Below are 19420 nucleotides of genomic sequence, written 5' to 3' on the forward strand. Positions count from 1 at the left end.
GACAGATGGGAAAAGGATGACATATGGCTCAGATCAGAGATGAAACTCAAATGATCCTCTTGGGAAGATTAACCATAGTCATGACAAATAAATGCATTGGAACTATGACAAATCTAAATCAAATAATCCTTTACAGACTTAAAACTAAATGTTGATGTGCTACTTCACATTGCTGCCTGTTCCCAATAAGAAAAAAGAACAAATTTAGAGAGAAAATGAAGTTGCTAAGACGGATTTGAAACCAACTTCCTTTAAATTGATGGTATGCACTTTGACCCACCAAACCAAAGCGCCAACCAATTATATTTTCTGAACCCAATCCAAACTTTGTAAATAGCTTAAATGTTTAATGAGATCTGGGTTTTTAAAAAAAAAACTGAATCCATCCTTTAAACTACAATGGGAGTCAGAGTTAATAAATTCTCAGTATTATCTAACCCATACAGCAGACTGGTAAGAGTTGTGCAGATTGCATACTCACTGACAGCTCACCTAGTAGCCTGTCCCAAACGGTCACCAGAGCATCGTCAAGACCCAGAGCTATGTATCGGGTGCAACTACTAACAGCAGAACAGAGGATTTCCTGCGCATTTGGCCACAACACATCTGGTTTAGGAGCTGCATCTAAAGAAAGAAAAGAGAAAGCACATTGTAAGATGCTAACCACTTATGTGTGTGTGTGTGTGGGGGAAGGAACACAACAACTATTAACAACAGACTGCTGATAATTTACCCCCCAAACTGGTTACTTTTTTGAGATGCGAGAGAACCTCCCACAAAATAACCCTTCAGGAAATACTTTTTTTTTTTTACCAGGTTTATCCTTCTGTACTCTGCACAGCGAATATTGGAAAAGATTATGGCTGCCACTCCACCATACACAGAGGGCAACAGCTATACCTGCTGAGGAAAGGTTGAGAAAAAAGAAGACATTCAGAAGACCACCACCACTCACTACAGGTGGATAAATACATTTAGAATTAATGAATAGTGGTTCATAAAATAGATCAGGGAATTTAATAAGCAGGGCTATACCTTGCAATCACAGTGGTATCAATGAAAAAAAGCAAAACCTATTTTCTATCTTCGAAATGCATAAACCTTCATGCAAGTAGAAACAGTACTGATGAAGTTCTATGAGACTCAGGGGGCAGTGTGTTGTTGGGAATAGGAATGTTAGCAAAAAACTTGGCCGCTTGGCACCAGCTGACACCAAAGGTCATCTAGCTTCATGGGTGCTGTACTGTAATTATCTTCTCGTTGAAGGGGGACAAACAAAATGAGTGCTTCTGAACAGCAGAAAATAATTTACTAAAGTGGATACAATGCAAATTACATGTAGGGAAGGAGGCAGTTAGTATACACAGAATGACAGCCCTATTATAAATGATAACATGTCCACTTAATTCAGCATTAAAATTTTAAACACTGGGACACCATTACCCCATCCCACCAACTCTGACCCATGACAAACCTGGTTGGGGTTTGGCTTCGCTGAGACCAGCAGATAAACCACACGGCAGAAGGAAGTGCTTAGTGCAATGACTAGAAAAGACAAAAGAGTTCAAGTTGTGGGAGAAATATTCAGTTAAAATTATATTCCATAAAACCTGTACAAGTAAAAAAGTCTGTAAAAGTCATTTTACATGTAATAGTTTTAGGGACATATTTAACGTGAGACCAATTTAATAGTTGAAGCACCTTTGTAAATGAAATGCTTGCTTTGCCATTATCTTACAGTGGCTATACACTCAACACTAAAAGACAGCATTTTCTGTAACAACACTTATTACACGTGCTTAAAATTTAGACTATAACTGCTGTGGCTATTGACTGTAATATTATTACATCCTCATTATTACATTATTCAAAACTAAAATCAACCGTCTGCATTTTATTCGTCAACTTCAAAAGATAAAATGCATTAAAAATAGAGTAAAAGGCAGTAGGTGAGGATAAATATTGATATTATATTTGAAATCTTTAGTGTACCTTGGGCTCTTATCTATTTCTTTTGTTTTGCCATTGTTCACACTAAGGTATTTCCTGTATGTAGATCTAAACACAGCATCCTGTTCCTCCCACTGATGACTGCTGATCATGTGGTTCTGCCCAGAACGGATCACATGGCCACCGTTGGTCTTCTGCAAGACCTCACATGGGCTTCTCAATGTTGTCCCTGCAAAACAGATTCTAGTGTTGGGATATTGAGATTGCTTTGCTCTCAGTAGGCACCAACAGTCTCATTTGTCTGAAAATTGTGTGCCATATTACAACATGCATGCGCGATAATCCAGTTAAGAAAATCAAAGAAAGCTGAATCAGTTCTGGACACAACGTTTATTGAGATACGTTTCATCATTCATCTAAGTGACCTCTTCAGTCTAATCTGATTGCAGGTATCCCCACCCTTATAAACAATACAGCTGCATAACGACCGAAAACAACGATCCGTTTCATAAGCAAATAGGCATGACCATTAACTAGTTTCACTGGCCATGTGTACTAGTCACAGATGATTTGGGAATGTTTGCAATCACAGCATTGTAAAACGGCGGGATAAACTCTTAGGCCCCCTCTTTGATTCAGGGATGGTCGTTGCCTCTTCACATGGATGGCCTCTTTTACATATGAAACCGATCGTTGATTTCGGTCGTTATGCCACTGTATTGTTTAGAAGGGTGGGGATACCTGCAGTCAGTTTAGACCGAAGAGGTCACTTAGATGAGTGATGAAACGTCTCTGTCAATAAACGTCGTATCCAGATGAGCTGATTCAACTTTCTTTGAGATATTACATTAACTGTTATTTTTTAAAAGAGGGAAGAGAAAGGGAAAATTCTGTCTGAAGTATTTTAAACAAGAGATACAGTCAACAGTTTACAGTGCTACAGTAATGAATATTTCTAAGCACAATGTAGTTTTTAGCGAATATCCGATAACCAATAATTTCCACGGTCATTTTGGCCGACATCAGCACTGATATCGATTTTTTTCTATTCCATTGCAATACAACCGTGGTTCCACCAGTGGAGATTTCCTAATATTATACTGTTACTATGCAGAGCTCTAGAAAACACTGCTTTTTTTTAGTACCTGTCCTGATTTGTTACTAAACACTAAACTGAACACTGTTTCCAGGTGCCTGCATTCACCGAGGGAGATGAGCACAAATTACTTCAACTTCATTGAGAAAACATGTAACAATTGCTTTGGCCTAACATTTTCAAACATCTTTGCTCTTACATTTTTCTTGAAAGTTTATCTGTAAAATGCCGATGCTCACACGGTTGCTTCAAGAGAAAGCAGTTTTTCATAAATATTAAAAGGAGGAAATCTGCTCCCTTCAGTCATACCAAAAGGCTTTGTCACGTTTTTTTTTGAAACGTACATAAAATTTGATACCAACTTTATCTACACAGAGTAGGTTAGCGAGTTTTTACTCTCATATTACATCACATATCACGTGACGGTGCCGCGGCAGCGTTATTATTTTTCCCACCTGGATTCCGGGAAGACCCGCCCCCACTCTATCTCTGATTGGCTAACCCTATCCCTAACCCCACCCTAACCCTAACCTTAACCAACCTAACCAACGGAGGCAACGAGTACTAGCCAATCAGAGGCAGAGTTCCCGGAATGCGGGTGCGGAAAAAAACAAGCGCCGCGGCACGATCTTCTCGGGGTAAATATTTTCCCGGCTAAGGCCCTCTTGTCGCATGTTTAGCGCATAAATAGGTAGCTAACGTTCTGCCCGTTTAAAAAGATCGCGAAACAGCCTTTGTGGCAAAATAACGTTAATATTATATTCTATTTTTTATAGATAATGAAAATAGTATTGTTAGTCAGTTTGTTAGTCAGTCTATGTCCTGGCTAAATTACTGCAACGTATATAATACGTGAAATTCTGTATGTAGCATTCGCTGCCAATCAGAGGACGCAATAACTTAATAACCAATCAATCGCTTGTTGCTGTGTGGCGTCACGAATCACTATGTTAACACTGGGTATAAATAAAGCTGACAAAACTCTAGTCAGAAAGGCACGAACTGAGGAAGCCTCTTGGATGAGGGCGAAACGTCATCACGGATATATACCAAGTCCAGTTGCACTTGATTCAACTCCTTTGGATAACCATGACCTGGATGACTGAGAACATTCACAGACTTAATGGGTTTTAGGGTGATTTGAGGAGATTCAGATTGTTGAGATTTGATAATGCTGAGATTTGAGACTTCAGACTGAGGAGATCCAGGCTCGCCGATTCTATAATGATAGCTTTCGGTTTGATAATAACTTGATTACAGACAGACTTATACGGACCGATTTGTGAGTAAAGACAGCTTTCGAGGGAAGATCTCAGGGACAAGATCTTGAGCGTAAGTAAACGTTACTGAATTGTATGAATGAATTAACGTTAATCTTAGTTATGATAGCTCGCTTGGACTAAGCTAAGTAACGTTAATGTTCACGTTTTGCTGTCGTAGCTAACGTTAACATAACTTTATATTGGCTTGTTAGCTTCCCTTCATATCTATTGTCTCTGATCTAGCTAATTTAGCTAGCCGACTAACGGTTAGCTGTCTAGTTTTTACCAGTTTTGGACAAATGAGAAACACGAATCAGGGTAAAAGGTCTTGATAACTTGGCTAGCTGGCTAACGGTTAGCTGGCTAGCTGTTAGTGTTACCACGTTATCTAGCTAACGTTAACTCTACTCGTGTTTTCTTAATTACCGACCTAGCTTGCTGGCTTCCCCGGAGATCTAAAGTGAGCTAACTTACTGTATTAGTATCAGTCTCTGATCTGGCTAACTGGGCTATCAGGCTATCGGTTAGCTGGCTAGCTGTTACCAGTTTTGGATTAACGAGAGACACAAATTAGGGCAAAAGTGCATATGCTTAAATTCGTCCCAAAAGGAAGAATACAACTTAATCACAGACAGTGTGGTGGCCAGTGTTACAGAGAAATTGCAATCAATCAATAAATAAATAGTAAATGAGACGAGGATCCTTCAAAATAAGACTTTTATTGACACCAACAAAGTCTGAGTCGGGTCTGCAGAGTGACTGAAAATCAGACAAAAGTCTCCTGTCTTTATACCATTTACAAATCTAGTGAACAATCTATTTGTGTCAGTCAATGCCCTGCTTTTAATCACGGACCTTGTTGATCAGGACATATTGGTGGAGCAGGAGCCTCTCTATCGACGCAAGGATGACGTTAGGATGTCTTCAGTCATCCCCCTTTGACAGTCTAATGGTTGTCTTGATAGCTACTACTACTGTTTTCTGCATTATAATGGTTACACTTACATAATGGAATGTGACTTATCCTACTTTTAGGCATAAACACGTTTATCTTCTACTAATGTTCTGTCCTAGTTATAGGGCCTTGTGCTACTTGCCACATGAAATGATCACATGAAATGACAGATAACCAGATTTGTCCTTACGTAATACCATAACAGGTATGAGGGGCCATAAAATTACGAAAACACGAGTAAAATCACTGGTAATGGTAAAGAACATGATTTTGAGAGGAATAACCTCATCCCAGACCAGTAGTTATAGGCAAGTTCAGACAACCTCGCCCCACAATGAGCGCTTGTGCGTTCCCAACCACTGGTCCAGGGTTGGTTATTTGCCAAGCTGTTAATGGTAAAGAACATGATTTTGAGAGGAATAACCTCATACCAGACCAGTAGTTATAGGCAAGTTCAGACAACCTCCCCCCACAATGAGCGCTTGTGCGTTCTTTTCCCTTATTGGATGCTATGGGTTGCTGAAGGCTTTTGTGTGACTGTTAATCCAGAGCTACCTCAGAGTCCGAGTGCTTACTGGAAAAAGATTCAGAGGCGTGAATTTCGCTGAACTTCAGCGCCATACAAATGTAATAACGTTAACGTTACAAACAATAAATAAATAAATCTCAACAACAACACACAACTCTCCTTCTTATGTCCCTACACTGGCTCCCAGTAGCTGCTCGCATCCAGTTTAAGACTCTGGGGCTAGCCTACAGGGCAGTGAAAGGAACAGCTCCTTCCTGTCTCCAGGCCATGGTCAAGACTCCGTTGCCCAAAGGCCACTGCTGCCGATTGACCCGGTCACAGCTCTTTTCTGTCCTGGCCCCACAGTGGTGGAATGAACTCCCCACTAATGTCAGGACAGCGGAGTCGCTGCGAATCTTTCGGCGCAGGTTGAAAACTTGCCTCTTCAAGAACTACTACCCTGTTACTTGCTCTTAGCACTTATTGTATTCACTCATTAAAAAAAAATCTCTTTCTTTCGCTTTTACTTTAGCACATGTTTTGTTTTAGATGCTTGTTTAGAGAGAGGATGCACTTATGACCTCTGATGACTAGACCTCCTGATTTCCTACGTGAAATGCACTTATTGTAAGTCGCTTTGCCTAAAAGCGTCGGCTAAAATAATGTAATGTAAAAAAAAATCAGACGTTGATTTGTAGACATGTATAATACAAGTAATGAAGTACATTCTATTCTATTCTATGAAGGTCATAGTCTGTGACCTATTGCATCTATTAATGTTGACAAATACTTGTCCTGTACATATTTTGGTAGCACATTACAGTTTCATATTGTTTTAACATTTTGATTTTTGTCATTTTTTTATGGCTAGTGGACACAATGGAGAATTTTAGGTTTTTTGAGGAGGTACAATTCTACCTTGAGAATGGTAGCTACCACCACTACACCACCAAGGCAGAGAACAGTGAGAGCAGGAAGAGTAGAGTCAGGAAGGCTGCCAAGATGTACACGGTCAAAGGTAGTAGGTTATAATAAAGTGTAACCACGCCATGAATAACGCTGTAATGAAATTATGATATTGAAATATATTTTTACATTCAACCATGTATTATTAATAGTGGCTTTCCTTTTTTTCACTAGAAAACCTCTTGTACTATGTGGGTCCCCAAGGACGGAAGCGTCTGGTTGTGTTGAGCAATGAACAGAGGGAGAGAGTGCTCAAAGAGTGCCATGACAACCCAGGTTCTGGTGGACACCATGGAAAAAAGAGGACACGGGAGAAAGTTACCTCAGCCTATTACTGGCAGACAGTCAAGGACGACGTTGATAAATGGGTAAGACTTGTGTTGATAAATGTGTTTGTGAATATTGCGAGAATTTATTTCAAATATATTATCCAGATATGATCAGTGAAAAAAATGTTCATTTAATTGTGTGTTTTGAATAATTTAAAGGTTGAGGAATGTCCCCAGTGTCAACTTAATAACACCATGAGAACAGTGGCCCCTGTCCTGCACCCCATCAAAGGTGTTACCCAGCCATGGACAATCATTGGTGTGGATTTGATTGGGCCCCTGCCCACCACTCAGGACGGTTACAAGTACGCCCTAACAATGACGGACCTGTTTACCAAATGGGTAGTTGCGGAGCCTGTCCAAACAAAACACGGAGCAGAGGCTGCAACCCATATCATTGACAAGTTCTTTGAATTTGGCATTCCCAAGAAGGTGATCACAGACCAAGGGAGGGAGTTTGTGAAGGATGTATGTATTTGTATTTTTAGTTCTCTGTTACTGGATATGATTAGTGTTTGTTAGTAATGTATTCATCTGTTGTTTCAGGCTAACACTGCCATATTCAAGGTACTGAAGGTGAAGCACTGCATGACATTGGCCTACCACCCCCAAACGAACAGTCAAGACGAACGGACGAACCAGACGTTGAAGAGGCAATTGGCAAAATACGTCAGTGACACACAAAGTGACTGGAAGGACCATTTGAAGTCTATTGTTTGTTCCATCAACAACTCCGAACAGGTCAGCTTGAGTGTTGTTGTGGGATACTACACAAGTAGTTCTTGAAAATATGTGTGATATGACAGATTTTCATAACCCATTAAAATCTATTTTGTTAGGCATCCACGAAGTACACACCATTCTTCTTGATGTTCAACCGGCACCCAAACATGCCTGAAGTGCTGAATACCGATCCGATAGGTGAGGACTTTGTTGTCGGTGATACGGTGACACGTCAATAGCTACTGTTAACACTGCCCTATCCTATAACACTGTCCACTCCTATCTTTTACTCAAATCGCCGCAGGTTTAGGATCCATTAATAGCGGCCGTCAATTGCTATTGTTAACACTCAGCATTCCACTTCACAATTGACCCAAGTCTGTCTTTCCTTTCATTTATACATGTTAAGGGCTTGGGGAGTTTGTCTGGAGAGATTACAGAAAAGCAAACCCAAAGAGAGACACAATATGTGACATATATACTTAGTTAAGCCTCTTACATTTTTATTTGCCTTCAATCGCTTGCCTTCATATATGACTATCTATACCTAATGACAGTGCAGCATATGTTAATCTTGATATTCCTTCAGTCTTTGAGAGGAGAATTCGGCCCCTTAAAGATAAGTCACGTAAGAGCCACAGATTGAATTTTTGTTTAGTTTTGTTAATTATTGGATTGAAGTTAGTGTTACATCTTTGGGATTCTTTTTTTATCTATAATGATACCTAAATAAGTAACCGAATTTTTAACTTGAATATTGGAAATTGAATCAACACAACAATCTTTGATAGCTAATAATTCACATTTTTTAAGATTTAAATGAAGGCCCGAAGCTTTAGTAAATTGTTCTATAATATTAATAGCTAAAGGTACTTGGGAGCTGTCTTTTAGAAATAAAGTGGTGTCATCCGCTAGTTGACTAATTACAATAGTTCTATCAGCAATAGAAACACCTTTCAGATTACTACACTTAATATGGTCACATAAAAGTTGGGCGAGTAGAAATAAATATGGCGATATCGGGCAACCTTGACGAACGCCATGTTTGACCTCAAACCTGGAAGATGACCCATATTTAAGCTTGATTGAACAGTTGGCATTATTTTAAAGGGTTTTAATTGTGTTGCAAAAAAAGTCTCCAAAACCAAATTTCTTTAACGAATGAAAGAGAAAAGTATGTTCCACCGTGTCAAAGGCTTTAAAGAAGTCTAAGAAGAGCAAAAAGCTGTTATCAGAAATGAGGTGTGAGTAATCAAGTACATCTAAAACTAGTCTAATATTGTTGGTGATGTGTCTATTAGGCATGAATCCTGATTGTGCTTCATCAATTATGGAATCTAGAACTTTCTTGATCCTTCTAGCAAGAATCATGGCCAATATTTTATAGTCATTATTTAGAAGAGAGATTGGGCACCAGTTGTCAATATAAAGCGGATCTTTGCGTGGTTTAGGAATTAATGTAATTAAACCTTGAGTCATACTTGCAGGTAAACAACTGGATGATAGGCTTTCATTAAACACTTGTAGAAGAAATGGTGCCATCTGCTGTGAAAATGTTTTATAGAATTTAGAAGATAAGCCATCTGTTCCCGGAGATTTGTTATCCTTTAAATAATTAATATAGTTGCTAACCTCTGTTAGTGATAAGGGGAGATCACAAAGATCTCTTTCAGAGTCTTTAAGTCGAGAGGTATGCTGTAGTGAATTCAGGAACGTTTGAGTATTATCTTCAGAGTATTCAGATGTGTACAGGTTTTTATAAAAAGTAGAACAAAAATCAGATATTAGTTTTGGGTCATCTGTTATATTATCATTAATTTTTAGTTCATTCATGGTATTAATTTTGCACGATATTTTTCTAGTTTGAAAAAAAATGCAGAGTTCTGTTCATCCTTTTCTAGCCATTGTGTCCGCGATCTAATAAACGCTCCTTCTGCCCTTCTTTTATAGATCACATCAAGTTTCCCTTGTGACTCATACAATTTAATTTTGTCTTCTTTTGTTAAGGCGTCTGGTGAAATTTGAGTAAAGAAATATCTGTGATAATGTTCTGTTCTTCTAATTTCCTAATTTTGGCAAGATTACTTCCGTAAATCCTAAAATATTTCGCTGATTCATACTTAAATAGCTCCCAGTTTAATCTGAATGAATTATTTATTTTTGCCTTATCAAAGTAAAGCGTTATCAATTGTGAAATTTTCATTTTAACTTCCTCATATTTAAGAGAGTTGTTCAATTTCCAATATTTGGCTTTGCAGCTTTTATCAGAGGGAAACAGATTAATTGATATGTAGATAGCCTTATGATCACTTAAGGGTCAAGGGATAACATTTGCTGTGATATCTTGTTCATTAAAATGTTTGGAAACTAACCAAAAATCTAAACGAGAAAGCCTTGTGTTTCCTTTGTTCTTCCAAGTGAACGTTACCGTATCTGGGGATTTGACTCTCCATATGTCTACTAAATCATATCTTTCCATAAAAGATTTAATAAAATAGTTTCTGTTATTATCTTGTGTAGGTGGCCATCTATCTATAAGTGGATTCAAAGTTACATTAAAGTCTCCTCCAATTATTATTTGGGAATTTGGAAATTTAGTGAGCCAATGTTTAAGTCTATTCTCTGACAGTAAATAATTTAGAATTTTCTAAATTAGAGTTGTATCCATACACATTAACAATAATCAAAATAATTTTATCATAACTGACAATTTGACAGATAAAATGTCCTTTAGGATTTGTGTCTGTGTAGGATGTCACCGTTATATCTATTTTTCATGATTAAGACACCCGCTGATCTTTCTGAGCTGTGAGAAAACCATAAATCGTTACCCCATTGGGCTCTCCAAAAATTCACATCACTTGCGATTGAGTGAGATTCTTGACAGAAACAAAAATCTGTATCGAACTGTTTCGAAAATAAAAATAATGCTTTACGTTTTGTAACATTCCTTAACCCCCTGGCATTTAGGGAAACTATAGACAAAGAAATTCTTAAGATAAGAAAACTTACGAAATAATACTGAACAAGTAGTTATGACCTGGTACGCTGAGCATTAGTTGCACTTGGAACAGTCAACATAGTAGGTGACAATATAATATAAATTGAGCAAAATATGGGTGTCCTACATATTTTAAACCACTTAGTTTTTCAAGCTGTTTTCTATAAAAAAAATCAGTAGGATAAAACATTGTAAGAAACATTGTAAGAAAAGAATGCAAAATAAATGAGAGTTCAAGTAGGCTCAGTTCCCCCTGTGATGAAAAGTCTAACAGCACACCAGTTTAGAGAGTCAGGAGACTGAGCTTTGTTGGACCTGCAAGCCATGAAAAAGACTCAGTTGGAATCAATCATGTTTACCTCAGGTAATTTCCTGTCCATTGATGAAGGCTCGTGCACCTACATAATATGCAGGTTTCCCCTCACTTCGTGCCTTCTGCACCATGGGCCACATCTTCAGCCTGGCCTCCCTGACGAGTTGAGAGAGATCTTCAGCAAAACGAAGCCTGTTGTCACGCAGGAAGGAATGATTTTTTGCTGACTTCCACACAGCATCTCTGTAGGACCTCAGGGAGAATCGGATGATGATGGCTCTTGGAGTGGAGCAGCTTTGTGATGGTTTTCCAAGACGATGGGCAACATCGATAACATCCGAGAGCTTGTTCTTTTCCTCTGGAAGGATATTCTGGCAAACCACTAAAGCTTTTTCTTTCACATTTTCGGTTGAGTTTTCAGCAACGCCATAAAGCTTCAGGTTCCAACGTCTTGAGTAGGACTCCAGCTCGCGCACACGTGTTTGAAGAATGGCAGCTTTGCGCTCTTCCTCTTTAAGACGAGCTTCAACATTTGACACTTTCTTCTGTGTGTCTTTTACTTCACTGCATGTTAAGTCTATTGTTTTTGTCATCCCTTCTATCTTCAGTGTATTTTCGTCGATTTTCTTAAAGAGTTTTCACTCACCAGCCTTTCAATAGAGTCGGCTCGCTCATTTATGAGTTTGGAGAGTACGGAGATGACGGCGTTATCTTGGGATGTGGACTCTTCAGTCTCATAAAGAGCTTTTTTGCAGTAGGGGACTTGCATGGAGTCCCAGGTAGCGGAGGAGATTCTTCTGCCATAGTGACCGTTACTGGTTCTACGGAGGGAGCGTAATCATGGCATTGTGGTGGACACGTATTGGGGACAGAATTCAACCCAGGAACTAAGGGTTAAGTCATGGTTGCCCTGGCAGGTTAACGCAGGGTTAAGTTATGGTTGTCCAGCCAGTTTTCTGGTTATTCTTGCCACCTCCGCTAAGTCGAGCTGTGGGTTTTGTTTGTCTCGCTGATTTACCGTGGATTAAAGAAAGTTGCCTACACGGCTAAAGTGTGAACCTACGGTCTTCCCCGTTACTTCGGCTCTACAGCATGAGGATATAAGCACGTTACCCGAGTGGACCGCAGGCGAGGGGACTCTGCTCTTTTGCAATCTTTTCCTGTCTCGACTCGACATTAAGCTGCTTTCAGTCGTTGAAGAAGTTCTTCCGGTTGTTGTTAAAGTTATTTAAAGGACAACTTCTTCGTTTTTCACCAGATAAATCGTTTATTGTGCAGGAGCTCAACAACCGACGACTTAATCGGCAGCCATCTTGGCGTCGTCCTCCTTCTCCGCCTCCGTTGGTTAAGGCAGAGCCCTAGAAAGAGAGAGTTACGTCAACTCCGTAGACGGCAATGGGCCAATTATTTAACAGCAATGGCGGATCATGGGAGCCCCGGATAGTTCCAAACAGTGCGACCCGGGGCAATAGGATTTCTATAGTGAAGGTATGTTTCTCGCATTAATCAAAGGTTAATTTACAGGTAAAAAGCCACAGTTGACATTTTAATGATGACCATTTTACAAGCACGTTTGAATAAAATTAACGATGTAATTTAAAGCGTGATAGCTCGTCAATGTTCCTACACATGCGCATAGAATATGTGTCACGTTGGAATATATTTATATATAAATGAAAAAATCTGAAAATATTGGTTAGTAGTTACCAGATATCGCGGCTAAGCAGTTAATTTAAATGACCCGCCAAGCTTCGTTTGGAACTATTCGGCGGCTACATGAACCACGTGACCCTCTCGCGTTCTGACCCCTCATTGACGTAACTCTCTTTCTAGGGCTCTGGGTTAAGGTTAGGGTGGGGTTAGGGATAGAGTTAGCCATCAGAGATAGAGTAGGGGCGGGTCTTCCCGGAATCCAGGTGGGAAAAATAATAACGCGGCGTGAGCGAATTTTTTTTTGCCGAGGATGAATCCGGAAAGTTCCCGCCCTCAGGCGCTAGAATTGGCCAGATATCCCTGTCAGGCAAGGCCAATGCGAACGCGCAACAACCCTAACTAACCCTAACCACGTTTGCTGGCTAACTGTTAGCCATTAGCCACATTTGCAACCAAGCTAACTGCCAATTTAATTAACGGGGTGTGTACGGCAAGCGAATATTTTTGCCCTAGGATGAATCCGGAAAGTTGACTGACAGGCAGAGTTGGTCAATCCTAGCGCCTGAGGGCGGGAACTTTGCGGATTCGTCCTAGGTAAAAAATATTGGCCTACCGCCACAACGGCAACACATTCGCCATGTTGGAGGACAACGGCTCCAATCCATAGGATAATGTTCTTACTGCGCGATGCTAGACGTTTTCTAAACAGTTGGAGTGGACAGAATTTGTTTCAAGATTTGATTCATACAGAACAGCCGTCGTGGTTCGATATATTACAATGGTTAATTTCTGCGCTGTTTTTGGTTGTTCCAATCGAGCAGACAGAGAGCGGAAAGGTCCTACTTTCGCTTTCCAAAGATAATCATCCATCAAGATGAAGAAACTCGGAAGGCTGTCAGAAGAAAGGAGAATAAAATGGATATCGAGGATAAGTCGGGAAGATCTTACAGATGAAAAAATAGACTATGCAAGGGTCTGTTGTGACCATTTTGTCACTTGCAAGCTTGCATGATTGATGATCTTACTTTAGGCCTTTTTCTTTGGTTTTGTGCGTGAGCTTGCTATGCGATGGAGGGGCCCTCCCCATACTGTGCATAACCTTGCAAGTCAACTTGAAATTTAGTTTTTTTTTTGCCTAAGTATGTACTAGCTGTATGTACTCCCTGCTACTTTTGATTGGCATGGGGCAAAATTCTGCCAAGTCTTCCTCCCCAAGACATACAAACTCCTTGTTTCATGCTTTCAAATGACACTGCTCTTAATCATTGCGAGCTGCTCATATTAGATGGTTTTATTAATTTCTTTACTATGTTACAGGTAAACCATCAGCTCTGTTGATGAAAGAAGACATTGATTGGGCTCCATCACAATTACTTGGCCATCAGAAGTTCAGGTCTGGTTCTGTTGAATGTTTACAAGAACGTAACAGGAGAAGAGAAGAGAGAAAAAGAAAACGACCCCTATCAACGTGCACTGTAACAGCCAAAGGAGATACTGTCATTGAGCAGCAGCAGGGATTTCAAGAGGCTGGCATAGAAAGCAACAGATTTAATGAGTCATCCTGCCAAACAAAGTTAACAATGAAAGACGTCTCCAACATGGTCGAAGATGTGAAGAGAACAACTGAAGAAATCTCTGACCGTAAAAGAAATCTTCTGGCATTATCCTTATCAAAAGAGTCATTTCAGAATGATGATAAGAGGGTGTCGTTTTATACCGGCCTACCCAACTTCATAATAATGATGGCTGTTTTGGATCTTTTGGAGCCACACATAGTAGTAACTGCGAGGAGCTCTCTTGATAAATTCCAACAGTTCCTGGTATTTCTCATGCGATTGAGATTGAATTTGACATGTGAAGATCTAGGTTATAGGTTCAATGAGTCAGCATCAACAATTTCTAGAATCTTTCTTAATATCTTGGACATTGCATCAACAAGATTAGAATTTCTCGTTAAATGGCCAGAGAGAGAAGAGCTTTGGAAAACTACTCCCATGACATTCAGGAAACATTTTAAAACAAGAGTAGCAGTGATCATTGATTGCTTTGAGGTTTTTATAGAGAAACCAGCCAGTCTCCTTGCAAGAGCTCAAACGTTCTCATCATACAAGCACCACAATACAATAAAATTCTTAATTGGCATCTGTCCTCAAGGAGTAATAACATACATATCCAAAAGTTGGGGTGGTCTGGTCAGTGATAAGCACCTGACAGAGCACTGTGGTATATTAAATAACTTACTACCAGGGGATATAGTACTTGCAGATCGGGGATTTGACATTGAAGAAAGCACTGCACTATATCATGCAAAAGTCAAGATACCTGCTTTTACAAAAGGGAAAAAGCAGCTTGGTCCTTTAGAAATTGAGGCAACAAGAAAAATTGCATCTGTCCACATCCATGTGGAGCGTGTTATTGGCCTAGTATGCAGAAAATTTACAATTTTACAAGGAATTTTACCAACAGACTACTTCAGTAATAAGGATAGTGCTGGTATGACAGCAGTGGATAAAATTGCCTTGGTTTCTTGTGCATTGACAAATGTGTGTGACTCAGTATTTCCTTCAGACTGATACAACTTTCAAGTTACAGTGCATCCGGAAAGTATTCACACCCCTTCACTTTCCCCACATTTTGTTATGTTACAGCCTTATTCCAAAATTGATTAAATTCCTTTTTTTCTCATCAATCTACACAAATACCCCATAATGACAAAGTGAAAAAAGTTTTGTAGACATTTTTGTAAATTTATTAAAAATAAAAAACTGAAATATTGCATGTACATAAGTATTCACACCCTTTGCTATGACTCAAAATTGAGCTCAGGTTCATCCTGTTTCCACTGATCATCCTTGAGATGTTTCTACATCTTGATTGGAGTCCACCCCTAGTAAATTCAATTGATTGGACATGATTTGGAAAGGCACACTATATAAGGTCCCACTGTTGACAGTGCAAGTCAGAGCAGAAACCAAGCCATGAAGTCAAAGGAATTGTCTGTGGACCTCCGAGACAGGATTGTATTTAGGCACAGATCTGGGGAAGGGTACAAAAAATTTCTACAGCTTTGAAGGTCCCGAAGAGCACAGTGGTCTCATCATTCGTAAATGGAAGAAGTTTGGATCCACCAGGACTCTTCCTAGAGCTGGCTGCCTAGCCCAACTGAGCAATGGGGGAGAAGGGCCTTGGTCAGGGAGGTGACCAAGAACCCAATGGTCACTCTTGACAGAGCTCCAGCATTCCTCTGGGGAGATGGGAGAACCTTCCAGAAGGACATCCATCTCTGCAGCACTCCACCAATCAGGCCTTTATGGTAGAGTGACCAGACGGAAGCCTCTGCTCAGTAAAAGGCACATGACAGCCTGCTTGGAGTTTGCCAGAAAGCACCTAAAGGACTCTCAGACCATGAGAAACAAGATTCTCTGGTCTGATGAAACCAAGATGGAACTCGTCTGTGAATGTTCTCATTCATCCAGGTCATGGTTATCCAAAGGAGATGAATCAAGTACAACTGGACTTGGTATATATCCGTGAAGACGTTTCGCCTCTCATCCAAGAGGCTTCCTCAGTTTGTGCCTTTCTGACCAGACCAAGCTAGTCTGACTGGCTGGTGATGAGAATTTATCCTCTAGGAGTCGTTGTCAGAGCTATTGACATGCGTGGCTCTTTGTGATCCGATGTTTACCAACGCCCGTCGCTAACAGAGCAATAGATATGAGTGGCTCTTTTGTGTACCGATGTTATGGCCGCGCCCGTCGTTATCGGAGCTATTGATATGTGTGGCTCTCCTGTGCTCCGATGACGGGCCCGGCTGACATCGGAAGTTTAATATCTCAAGACTTTTAAGTTATAGCAAAAAAATTAAACCATGAATGTCCCCTATTCAGAACGCTATTTTAAAACAAGCAATAAAATAATGGTCAATTTTATTGTTACATTGGACCTTAAGGCAGTTAAACTATTGCAGTTTTAATCTTCAAATTTTACATAAATAGTAAAACTTGCCATTTACCACAAAACACTTTTGATCTTGATACTGCTGACATCTGTTAATAGCTTAGTTTTACTTAGTTTTTTTCCTTCCTTTTCTTAAATTGTTCTAATTTTCAACAATCTGGGCAAAACCACTTCCCACATGGAACCTTAATAATGTCATTGGTCATTGTGTCTTATATTTATATTCTCAGAATTGATCAGCTATAGAACTTTGCGACTAGCTCAGGAAGCAGACATTTTTTGAAAAATAAGGTGGCCTTCTGCACAGCTTTAGCTCAGAATTCCTGGTCTGAAAGAGTCCTTTCAATAAATATGCCGTTTTCTGTCCAAACTACAAAGTCACTATATTTTTCTTCACTGCAAACTTTTATTTGGCTTTGAACTTGGTAATAATATGCATGATCTCTAGAAAGTTGCATTTCACCATGACCATTCTTTATCAAACAATCCCTTTTCATTTAGACCAATGCAATTGGAAACTCTTTGACACAGAATGGACATTTAACTTCAACACAACCTTCACAATAGCACCTACAATTAACAACACATCTGGTGAAACACCAATGAATGGATTTTCTATTGAAATCACAAAGCCAGACTCCCAAAGCAAAAAATATTCATGCTTCTCAGACATTAATTTACTATAGGCATTTAAGGCAAGCTTTTCATGATCACAACCCCACCTTGTTTGCTTTGATGTAAATTTGAAGCTTTCTGAATAGCAGATTGGTGGTGGTGTTTTTTGTATAAAATAACTGGTGATTGAGAGGGCAAGTCAGCATTTGTATGACAACATGCCTTCATTACAGAGGCAGATATTCTGCCTGCTTTGTGAGAAAACCATCTATGCGAGGATGCTGGCGTCCTGGTGTCATTTTCAACCATCTCTACCTGCTCTTTTTTAACACTTATCTCGATTTTCTCACAATGCTTCAACAGATAACTGAAATTCATGTGGAAGGTATCTGGGTCAGTTCTGTCATAACAGTTGGATAGTTTCTTGCTAGTGGCTTTGGGCGATACTGGTCAGAATAATGTGACACAATTTGCAGAATTGCTGGCATGCAGTTAATTTTTATAGAAGTTATGGACCTGAACTGCAGAGGATTTGGGAACAGTGCTGTTTGTCGTTTTCTTGACATGATGTGATTCAACCAGCAACTGCTCTCCAGCTGATTCAATTCTCTTATCCAATTTATTTTTCTTTGTTTTTGGTGATGTAAAGTCCATATCACTGACAGGACAGGATGGAACACGATTAAGGGATGGTGGGAGCATCCAGTAAGCCTTTTCCCCTGTTACAGTCTTTGAATCTTGAATTCTAACAGCAGCCTCTACATAAAACATCACTGATGCAACATGTGAACAACTTTCACCTAGCCCTGCATGTAGTTACTGTGGGCTGCCAGAATTTTCCCACTCTTTTCACAAATAAGCCAAGGGTAAAGAGGTGTACTATTCATCCTTTGAGAATAAAGAACCTAAACGATTGAAAAGTGAAGTTTATTAGGATGCAATAAAATGTGTCTCTTGAAAGTAGTCTTGAAATTCGCGGGTCTTGAAATTAATACCAAAAAGTACCTATAACTATATTAATGACATTTAAATTACAAGCAGTTGCTAATTGTAAGTAATTAGGCTGCATGTTATACCTGCTTGTTAATACGTTGAAGTTCGTCAAAATATTATGTTACTAGAAGAACCCCGCTACAATGTAGCGGTTTGGTTATCCACCCGTCTAAATCTCCCTCCTCTTCATCCTGCCAGCTAACCGCCTTCCCCCTGCCCCTAAACCTCCCCCCAAATGCTCAGAATCATCTGAAATGCCGAGAAAAGTGGGTTACCCCCCCACTCCAACTCCCTCCCCCCAAATGCTCAGAATCATCTGAAATGCCGAGAAAAGTGGTTTTTGGCCATTTTTAGAAAACGCATATTTTGCATAATTATGCATAATTATTATAATTATTTTAATTTTCTGCTATTTTTCTTGTCCTCTCTGGAACAATACCTACCACCTCCAAAAAAATTAGGATCATAAGTGCATTTTTGCAAAAATGCATATATTTTGCATAATGCCAAAACATTTCTAAGTCCCAGAATTTTTTTTTTATATAGGTGAAAAAATCAAAGCTGCTCAGAATCATCTGAAATGCCGAGAAAAGTGGTTTTTAGCCATTAAAAATGCATATTTATGCACAATTATGCATAATTTTAATTTTCTGGGATTTTTCCCTTACTCTGATATACCTACTACCTCCAAAAAGAATTAGGATCACAAGTGCTTTAGTTTTCGGTCCCGCTATCTACACTAACTAACTAACACACACACACACTAACACCACACACACACACACACACACACACACACACACACACACACACACACACACACACACACACACACACACACACACACATTACGAAAATATATGAGTAGACGAGAGAGGACCCAAAAATATTCAGAGAATTATCTCAAGTTTGGACTCCCCTTTAAAGAGACTGAGGACATTGAATTACCAGTGTGTGTCATCTGCTCTGGCATGCTGTCAAACGAAAGTCTGAAGCCATCACAGCTGCAGTGCCACTTGGAGACAACCCCTGCACACTTGAAAGAAAAACCAGTGAAATACTTTCAGGCCCGTCTCAAATCTCTCAAAGGCCAACAGAC

General features: G+C 39.6%; 1 protein-coding gene across 1 annotated transcript in view; it reads right to left on the reverse strand.

The window, feature by feature from the left end:
* wdr93 (WD repeat domain 93) overlaps window positions 1-19420 on the reverse strand; it is a 40996-nt gene that overhangs the window by 6307 nt on the left and 15269 nt on the right. The window contains exons 7-10 of the mRNA XM_056279291.1: window positions 1993-2179; window positions 1475-1545; window positions 814-900; window positions 493-624 (exon numbers count right to left, since the gene is read on the reverse strand). Of these exons, the coding sequence (XP_056135266.1) occupies window positions 493-624; window positions 814-900; window positions 1475-1545; window positions 1993-2179 (477 nt within the window). The remainder of the gene's footprint in view (window positions 1-492; window positions 625-813; window positions 901-1474; window positions 1546-1992; window positions 2180-19420) is intronic.

The sequence above is a fragment of the Lampris incognitus genome, chromosome 4 (genome assembly GCF_029633865.1).
Source record: "Lampris incognitus isolate fLamInc1 chromosome 4, fLamInc1.hap2, whole genome shotgun sequence".
NCBI lineage: Eukaryota > Metazoa > Chordata > Actinopteri > Lampriformes > Lampridae > Lampris > Lampris incognitus.